Genomic DNA, 10,659 nt, shown 5'->3' on the forward strand with positions numbered 1-10,659 from the left:
GTCCGCGGTAAAGCACCACCACTGGCGCTAAGCCCAGTAGTCAAAGCTTGAGCACTCAAGCCACCATCCGCTCCGTAGTAGCTGTAGTTTTGATCGTGCACGAGCACCGTCTCAGCGCTGTGCACCATGGGCCGTTGGTATTGGTTGTAACTGCCGTCATCGGATCCATCATTATAGATAATGCGCGGTTCGCTGCTGAAGCCGGCATTGTAATTTTTTCTCGTACTGCACTTCATCCGCCTCCAAAAAGCTGCTGGTGCTGTCGCCAAAGTAATCCATATATTCAGGACGATTGTCTGCTTCTTCGGTGACATTTTGAAATTGATTAAATTGTTGCTTCGCTTCACCAAATGTGCGCGTGTTAGCATCGGTCGCATTACTGCGTTCATCTTTGATGCATTCTTGACGCACAAGACGACTGGGTGAACGGCTGTAAGCAGCGCAGAAAAATTATAAATCAGAAAAAATTGGCAAAAGCTTACTGAAACTTACCTGGATGCACGATTCGTCGGTATCTCTGGTAGTAGCCGCCTATTTTCGGTGTGGTATGGCTTCGTGATCGAGTATTCCTCATTGCTGTGACTGCGAACCTTCATCATTTTGGCATGCTCCCGCGATTGTATGTTCACACTTTGGCTGCTTGAGTACTGTTCGCCGGCGCTGATGCCGGTTGTGATTACGTCGGCACTGCTAGCTCCGACCGCCGGCACATGCTGCTGCGATAAGAACTGTCGCTGTACATTCGGAAAAAGAAAGTTCTGCTTGTGTCGTGGTGAAAGCGGCATAAATTTCGCTTGTGCCTGGCCTGGTGGTACCGAGAGCGAATTTCCACTAAAAGCTTCCGGATTCGGCAACGTCTGTTGTCGCATAAATTCTGGTGATCGTCGATATTGTGGCGAGGTCTGACGCTTTGGTGGAGAGGTGGGCAACAGTTTGACATGTTGATCGGGGTTAGGTAACGTGGCCTGTCGCAACATGCGTGCTTTGGGCATAACTTGTGTATAGTCCATTTCGTCAGCTGGTTGCGTTTGGCCAGTTTGTGGGTCGTAGTTGGATTGAGCAGGCTGTTGCGGTGGTGCCTGTTGCTGCTGTTGCGTAGGCTGTTGCTGGTACATAGCAGATCCTTGGTAGTTGGGTGAGGTGGGTAGCAACTTGCGTTGATATGACTGGTTGGTGGGCGGTGTGGTACCAAAATTGAGATGATTCTTTGGCTGCTGCTGTTGTTGTGTAGGAGGCTCTGCCATGTTGCACGGAAAGGATGTTTGACGCATGAACGGTGGATAACGTTGCTCACCTGGAGAACGCTCCGGCGAGCGGCTGTAGGGGCGATTCGGTGAAGTGGATAAATACATTGGCGGTTGGCAGGGATTAGCCGGGAGGGTTGATTGTCTGCGCACCTGAAAGCGGAAGAATAAATTTACGTGCAACAGTAACAGTCAATGTAAATTATTTCAATTGAGTGAGGAAATGCAAATTTTTGTGGTATCCCACAAGGTTTGCATGCTCTGGTGATTTGATATAGCAAATACCTGTAGGCGATGATGCGTTTGGGGATTTATCACACTCTGCGGCTGCTGCTGCTGTTGTGGCTGAATATTCATAGGTTTTTGCTGTTGCTGCTGATGTATTTGTTGAGAATAATTATCACAATCAGTGGTGCTCATGTTTATAATGTCATCACTGTTATATGCGCTAGGATAAATTGGACTTTTCTGCATCTGATGCGGTGAAGTGGGTGCAGTAAGATTCACGTAATTATAATTGGCCAAATTGGCGCCGCTGCCACTTAGATTTGGATCGTTGTTGGGCAGAGAACTTGGCAGAGTTGATTGACGTAGGACTCGTCGTTGGGTATTCACCAGATAATCGGAAGCCGGTTGGGGATGTGCGGCTCCCACAGTGCTTATACCAATCACGCTGCCACTTTGATAAGCAGTGGGGTGTGGGCGTTGTTGTGACGGTGGGCGTACGAGAGAGGGATAGCTGCCGGCAGATTGCGATTCGATAAGGTTGTTTTGTTGTGGATAAAGATTATCAGCGCCGGGATTTTGAGGGTTTTGATTGTTCGAATCGTCCTCGGGATCTGTGAAAAGAAAAGTTATGTATTGGAAACGTGATCGTCGCACTAAAAATGGGAAACGAATATTAAATTAATGGAGGACAAATGACGGATGGATAGGCGTATTGATAAGGAATCGCTAGGAATAGATATGTAAATGAAAATACGAGAATGATATATCGGGACGGAAGACCCACGTTACTGATTTAAAATTGGCCGGGATGGGCGGTATCGGGAAGATCTGTAAAAATTTTGCGGGCGGGACGGGACTAAAATTTTTTCCCGACACCTCCGATAAAACCGAAAATTCATAAAATCTTCCTTAAAACGATAAATGAAATATGTAATTTTTTATGTTTTATTGAGATGAAAACGAACAGCAAGGCAAAACCAAATAATCGGAAGATGCCAGATCTTTCATTATTTTATTTTTAATTTATTTATTTTTTTTATTTATTATTATTTTTTAATTTATTTGAAAGACATGTGAATTTTACTTAGCGATAGACTCCGAGATTCGCGGTATAATTCTGAAAAGAATTTAATTTTGGGATGGGCGGGATCGGGATTAAATATTTGATCCCGCGCCTATTTTTATTAATTATGCCTATACATTCTGTCAAAAAAATACTGAAATCGGTCAATAAAACACAAAACATGTATTATATCTTATTTATTCTATTCATTCAAAATGTTTACTACAGATTGTAGTTTGAGTTTAATAAAGAGACAAAAATCGGCCGGAGCAATATCATAGAAATACGGTGATTGTTCAATAGTATTTGCTGAGTTTCCCTGTCTGCAGCGACTTTAATTCGAATAAGTTTTTTGAACAAAATTAAACAATATTGAGCACTATAAACAAACTAAATACCAAATAAAGCAAAACTATAAATGCCCACTACATTAGGTTACGTTTTGTTAGTTGTGTACTTGGAAATTTAGGAGAATGTCCTCTGTGATACCACGGAAACTGTGCGGAAGCGCTGCGAGCTTATTTAAAAATTACGAAGTCGTTTGATGTCAATGCCTGAAAGCTCCTCATTTTTAGTCTGTGAGTGCCAGCCAAAATGTTTCCACCTTAGCCTCGCGAAGGTTGGGCAGTCTAATAGAAAGTGCTGAGATGATTCCGCTCATAACCCTCTTGCCAGCTACTACAGGAAGGATCAGGTAAAATTCCTAACCTTACCGTGTGAATACTAATCGCACAGTAATCTGACAGAGCATCACCAACAACGAGAGCTGAGGCTTTGCGTGAGGTGTAAGGGGCTCTTTTGACCGCTTCCGATCCACCCGGGGCCAGCAGGATCTTGCAGTTGCGCACGTTTAATTTTTAACATGAGGTCCAACCATCCAAGAGAGATCCACAGGACGGAGGTGTCCCCTTCGGGTTATAACGTTTAAGGGTTGTCTTTCCTTGCCAAGCCATCTGCCACGCAGTTACCCGCATTGAGGCTGTTAAGAAAATACTGCAGTTTCGAATGCACCGCTATAGCAGTCAGGGACCTTCAACCATATATTTCCGCTTGACTAACTGAGTTAAAGAATTTTTTGCATTCCGTTTCCCTTCTTTTTGATTTGCGCTGCAACCGTCTAAACGAATTTGGCCAAGTACAATAAATCACGCCAGGGCTTTCTCTTCTGAACGAACTGACGCCAATAGGAAACGCTAAGTGAAGTCAGCTCCTTCTCAATCTGATCCTTTCTTCTGATACCACCGGTGAGATTCGTGTTGAATGATTTCAGGTTTGGTCTGCGGTACTCGTCGTGTATCGGAAGCTCCAAGAGCCGCCTCAACAGATGTTTTCTTTGCAACATTTGGCAAAATAATAATAATAATATTTTGGCGCTTACAGTTTTGTTAAGTATTTGGCCGAGCTTCACCTTCATTTCGTGGTGTTCGTCTTGACAGTATTATTTTTGCGGATAGTAGATAAAATTCAGACACAATTAGGTGGTTCACAAGGTGTTGTAAGTGTCGTATTGTCTTATGTCGTAAAGCTTTTAACCGCTAAGTTAATGTTTAGAGGACTGGAAACCACAACCAACAGTTTTTTAAAGCTGTTAAATTCCATAAATCGACTTTTATGGTAGCTGGTGAAACACTTAAATATGATTTTAGCCGTATAAAACTTACGACATACAACAATACGAAGTATACAACGCCTTGTGAACTCCCTAAGTGTATAGTCAGCTCCCTTCCGCACTTTCAAAAGTTGCGCCTTTCCAAGATTTGGCGTATTGTGGATTTACAAGACCTAAAGCCACACTGTTAAGGCCCTATTAGTTAACGGTAGGCTTCAGCCTTTCACACAATATGCTCGATAACACCTTAAAGCTAATGCTTAGAAGGCGGATCCCACGGTAGCTGACGTATATGGCCGGGTCGGGTCGCCATTCTTTTGGTTTGGGCAGACCATACTTAAATTTCAGGGTCGTATGTTAAGCTGCGGAGATTCCTGCACTTCTTTGACAGAACATGTGTAATGCGAGCTGAGGTAAAATTTAGCAAGTCAAGTTGGTAAAATAAAAAGAGATGAGGCGAAACATTGTACAGTAGAGCGGAGGTTATGAATTGCAGAAAAATAAAATTAAATTGTATGAAGTTTGATGTTCAGAGATGGAATCAGACCACGCATTATGAATAATAAAGAAATTCAATGTACTGGTTACTACTAAATATTATTGTTTTCTTATTGCTCTGCCTTATCAATATTTCCAAATGTGTATGTACATTAGACTCCATCACTCCCCAACAAAAAAAAAAAAAAAATCGGTACCTTGTTTCCATTGGAATTATAAAACCTATTTTATTTTAAGACTTTTACCAAAATATTTCGGAAAATTATAAAGATTTACGTGAGCTGGACCGATTTGAAAATACCTGGATGGAAAAAATGGAGTTTTTATGAATAAAAATTGTTTCTTAAAGAAATTTTTGAAATTAAGGGGTTAGAATCAAGAGGATGAAGTAAGTCTGACAATATTTTAAGATAATTAAAGTTGAAGTTGATTACTTATTGTAAATTCTGGGTAAATTCATTTGAAATGATTCTTACCTGAATGAATGCGGGTTGATTAACTAATTCAAAGAATGTTTACTCGTTGTATCAAATACTTTATAATAAATACTTTATTTAACTATACAAATATGGGTATAACCTATATTTTCAAAAAATGTCACTTAGGCCCTTATGAATCTAACCCCTTCAAATAATCCCCTCAGATGACAAACCAGTTTAAGCTTGAAAAACCTAATCCGGTTAAGACACCTCATAGTGCATAGTTGCAAATCAACTCATTAAAAGTATAAAAGAGAAAGGTTGGGTAAACGAGCCTCATTACAAGTTGAATTAAGACGTGTTTGTATTTGAAAAAAAGGGGCATGAATGAGAAATACAAATAGTGGGAAAATACCTTTCCACTAATACCTCATAAGTCTCAATCGGCATAGTTTCGGACGAGTTATTCAAGTTTTTTTTTTTTTAAACCAATCTTTGAAAAAAGGTAAAAAATCTCATTATTACGATTCCGTTAAACAAACTTTTAAATATTTGTATGCAGATTTTTCAAGGTTAAACTGGGGGGATGTTTTCAAAAAGTTATTTATGAAACTATTTTTATTCATTAAAAACCCAATTTTTGGAGCTATTGTAAAATCGGTTCAGCTCACGTAAATCCTAATACTTTTCCGAAATATTTTGGTGGATGTCTTCAAATATAATAAATTTGATGATCCCGGTGGAAAAACCGCAACTTTTTTTGGTGATGCAGTCTAATGTACATAGTATATGCGGTTCACTATGACAAATTCACTTTGCATTATTTTTCTTTTTTTATTACTCACTTGATATCGTCCAGGAACGTCGTATACTGCGCCGCAACACGTCGGTTGTGGGTAAATGATCGACAGCACCGCTCGAGCCACGCGTGTAATCCTTTATCCACTCACCACTGGTGGATGTGTTTGCTTGTATCTCCCTGCAACAAGAGAAGCAATTCCATTTCACAATCAGATGCATTTTCATTGCGTTAAGATGTAGTTAGTAAATAGATAACTAGTTTTTATTAAGAAGAAGGCGGAAGTATGTATGTATATTGTTATCATTCGTAATAAACGCGAAACTATTGACTATATTTCAGTTAAATAAAATAAGTTAAACAATTTGCGTTCGTCAGTTTCGACGGTTAACAAACAAATGAGTAAGTTTGCGAACGCGGGCGAAACAATTGATGGCACAAATGACAAGTTACGAGACAGTATTGTATGAATGTAGTAAATATGCATATAGTAACTACATATGTACAGCAATCTATATATTTTTTAAAGTTGGAAGCCAGACACTTGTGTGGGCAAACACTGTTTGACAGTAAAACATTTGCAAAGACCTGAGATGGATTTGGTGGCATGGCAAGGCTGCGAAAAACGCGGCACAAACGCTTTTTCATATATATATATATATGTTTATGATTTCCAAGTGTGCATACTAGGGCGGTCAAAAAATGCATGTGAAAACGTATTGACGGAATTTTAATGCTTTCGTGTCCTAGGATTGTTCTATATCGAAAAATATACGCCTGGATTTGTTTTTTGAAATCAAAATTTAATTAGGGGTCGCTGAAGCCGTTTTCGATATGCTTTATATGGGAAAAACCATTTTTGGTGGAAGTGGTATAGAGTTCTTGGTCGCAAAACTCTGTTTCTCTTCAGGAGACTTCCAATATAATACCCAATTGCTTATTTTACCATTTTTTTGTTACTTCAAATTTTGTATGGGTCTCCCCATTGCATTTTTTTGGGTTTTTAGGGGATAGTTAAAGTGAAAAAATTGTTGAATGAAAAATATATAAGAATATATATTTATCTTCCGAAATCTTCAAATAATAAAGTTATAATGGATATCATCGTTTAAAGTACAAAACCGCGTATGTGAGTTTGCATAAATTATTTTCTAGATAGTAAAAACAATTATATTTCAAAACAGTTCTCCTTTTTATAAAGCAATCACATTTCTGGCTAATATATTTCAGGACGAATGGATAAGGATTGAGCCAAGAACTTGTGTGAGCAAATCTAATTTTTGGCAAAAAATGTCAGGTTTTGCAGAACGATGATACGCGGTTTTGTACTTTAAGCGACGATATTTAACTTTAAAGTTTTACTAACTAATTTTTCATAACCATTAACATTATTCCTTTATTAAAAAAAGCACCTAACGCACGTTATATGAGAAATAGTTAGAAAAATTTAAGAGTTATATATGCATCATAATTTATCTTTTTTTATACTTATTCCATCAAAAAATTATTTACTTTTAAGGATTTTATAGGAATTCTACGAAAAAATTAAATATGTATGTATATAGAAAAATTCAAAGCCACAGCGGCCGAAAACCGATTTCAAAATAAGAAAATACAGGTCTGCTTTATTCGACATTCTTCAGTTCTGGGTGGTGGCATTGGGAAAGTTCGAGAAAGTTGATTTTTTCTGTGTATTTTTGGACCACCCTAATACACATACATGCATATATGTACATACATATATGTATATGCGTTACATATATTCATCTATTTATGTGTTCTCTGCTGCTGCCTTCTTGATTAACAACAAATCGGTGTAGGCCGATTTAGGTTTGGTCGATTTGTGCATCCGACAACGCCAACAATGAACACCAATATCGCACTCACTCGAAATTAACCATTTTGGTAGCTGTCATAAACAACAACATCAATAGTGTGCCACGTAAGACGATTAGAATATTAATATGCAGAAACCGTCTTCTAACGCCTAAGCTGCTGCTTCTGATTGTTGCTAAGAACTCAGCCATCATTGCAACTGCTGGTTGGTGTCAACAAAGCAAATGTTGGGGCTGCTTTTGTCAGATATTATGTTTGTATGTATTATGTTGTAGGTGGTTGACGGTAGGTGACACATTCCTGCAGACAAATTGCAGCCTTAACTATTTTGTACATATGTACATCTAATTAATTACAGAGAAGCATGCGCTTAAATGCAAAAAGGTTTACACGTACATATGTAGATATTGTACTGTAAGTACATATGTATATTAGGGTGCTTTTTTCACGACTATTTTATTTTTTTTCACTGCCACCTCGAAATTTTGTGAGAAATAGCTAAAAAAAAAAAATTACTTGAAAATTTTAGCCCTTAGTATTAAGTGATAAGTCAGGTAATTTTTTTGTTGTATTTCCCACAAAATTTCGAGATGGGGGTGAAAGAAAAAATAGTTGTTATACCATAAAATGCCTTTGAACTGTAGCATTTTGAAGAAAAAGAGTTAAAGTTTACACACCTGTTAAATGGGAAATCTTTGCACGCCTTGGTCGAGCACTTAACATTAATATTAAGGGTTAAAATTTTCAGGGATTTTTTTTAATGTTGCCCACAAAATTTCGAGGTGGGAGTGAAAAAATAGTCGCAAAAAACAGCAACCTAATGTAGTATGTAGTATGTAAATTAAGGAGTATCTTATAAGACACTTTTTAAAATTCTTTTGTAGTTTGCAATGCGGTACTTTTTTGGTTCCAATTTATAACAAAATTATCTCTTCGGAATTAAGTTCCAATAAGTAGCATCCCTCGACCTTCAAAGCAAAAAAAATTTAATTATAAAAAGTTTTACTGGATTCACATACACACATGAGACAATAAACACGGAAAAGATAGGAACATTTAAAGACCAGACTTAACTTTACTAAAAAAATTAAAGCTACACGACCAAATTATTAAATGAACTATCGTATTCGTAAAAAAAGAGACACTTCATATCGATCTTAAAGTTTGAAATTTAAAGGTTGAATTGTTGGGTAGCTAATTCCCTGTGCCTTTATTAAACTAAAAAAAAAAAAAAACTTGTTTCAGATTATTTTCACCAGTTAAGGGGCATATGTTACACATGTTTGTATAAAAAAAATATTCTTGAAATATAAGAGTCTCCCTAATATAATTACATATATTTATATAAAATAGCTACGTAAGTTTGTATAAACATACATATTAGAGGGCTGCATGAATGCATTCAAAACGGCTTATGAATTATTCATAAATATACAAAACGAATGAATGATTTTGGCTTTAATTTTTTTTTTTGAGTTTGAATGAATAGCTGTTCTGATATTTGTGTCGACATTACATTATTCAAAGTGAAAATAAATTGAATTGAAATAAATCCAATTTTTTGTATGAATATCCAAAAATATTTTTCCTATGCACATATGTACAAACATACAAATACATACATACAAATGTATGTATGTATGTACAGTATTGGACATTTCTATAGCACCCCCCTTTCAAAGCGATATTGTTTGCCACTTATGTTTAGTTATTTCTTTTTAAGAATTTTCAATTAAAATACAGTTCATTCTCTAACAAAACCCATATAAACCCATGTTTTCAACTTTTTAAAAGACCGCAAAAAAGCGCAACAAACTTTCCCTTAAATTTCAAACTTTTTTCTCAGAAGCTCTAGAATTTTTTTGAGTACACAGTGTTATAGCGCATTCAATTTTAGTCCAATAATGTGCAAGTTTCAAGTCGCTAAAGATTACCGTTGATTTTTTAGAATTTTTTGTGTCTCATTTGCTTCCATATAACGACTAAACACAATTTATTTTTATATGGCAGAAACCCGCAACATCCTCGGCGAAAAAAATTCTAAAAAATCCACGGTAATTTTTAGCATATTATTAGACTAAAATTGAATGGGCTATAAAACTGTGTATTCAAAAAAATTCTACCGCTTCTGAGAAAAAAGTTTGAAATTTGGGTAAAAATTTGCTGCACTTTTTTGCGGTCTTTTAAAAAGTTTTAAACTTGAGTTTATGTGAGTTTTGTGAGAGAATGAACTGTATTTTAATTGAAAATAAATAAATAAACATGAGTGGCAAACAATATGACTTGGAAATGGGGGTGCTATTGTATTGGCCAATACTGTATGTATTGCTGCGCTCATATATGTAATACTCCTATATTGGCAGTAAGAGCTAGTACCGTCCGAAAACACTACAGTACAGATATATCAATAAACACGTACGAAAGAGAAGGAACACATACGTTTATAAATAAACATGTACACAACACATATACAAAAACGGCACTCAAGTACACAATACATTAACAAAAACGGTACTAGACTGTCTCGCTTTGATTTCGGAATGCTTACACATTGAGAAGCTAGCTTACTGCCAATATAGAAGTATTACATATATGGCTGCGCTCCTATTACATACGAAAAAACTCGTTTGTAGAAAAATCTTTTACCGAAGTGAGTTTGAATGATTTGAATGTTTTCCATTCATTCCTTCACATTATTCCATTTGCAGGTAGGATATTTAAAACCAATGAGTTTGAATGATTTGAATGTTTTCCATTTATTCCTTCACATTCTTCCATTTGAAGGTAGGAAATTTATAACCAAATGTATATTCATAACTTACAAAATTCTAAACGCTGAGTATTTTGTATGTGAAAAAAATATTCAAATCTACTGTACTCGGTTTGGCTAGAAGTTTGAATGAATTCATGCAGCCCTCTCATATGCATATATTTTTATTTACTCGCCTTTTTTGACCCCGACT

General features: G+C 36.7%; 1 protein-coding gene across 1 annotated transcript in view; it reads right to left on the reverse strand.

The window, feature by feature from the left end:
* Window positions 1-10,659, reverse strand: part of LOC118738295 (pneumococcal serine-rich repeat protein-like) — a gene marked incomplete at its 5' end in the record, with an annotated part of 86,697 nt that overhangs the window by 60,579 nt on the left and 15,459 nt on the right. The window contains 5 exon segments of the mRNA XM_036469218.1: window positions 7-218; window positions 220-430; window positions 493-1,397; window positions 1,530-2,083; window positions 5,907-6,040. Of these exon segments, the coding sequence (XP_036325111.1) occupies window positions 7-218; window positions 220-430; window positions 493-1,397; window positions 1,530-2,083; window positions 5,907-6,040 (2,016 nt within the window).

The sequence above is a fragment of the Rhagoletis pomonella genome, unplaced genomic scaffold (genome assembly GCF_013731165.1).
Source record: "Rhagoletis pomonella isolate Grant_MI unplaced genomic scaffold, Rhpom_1.0 Rhpom_scaffold_00004, whole genome shotgun sequence".
Classification (NCBI taxonomy): Eukaryota; Metazoa; Arthropoda; class Insecta; order Diptera; family Tephritidae; genus Rhagoletis; species Rhagoletis pomonella.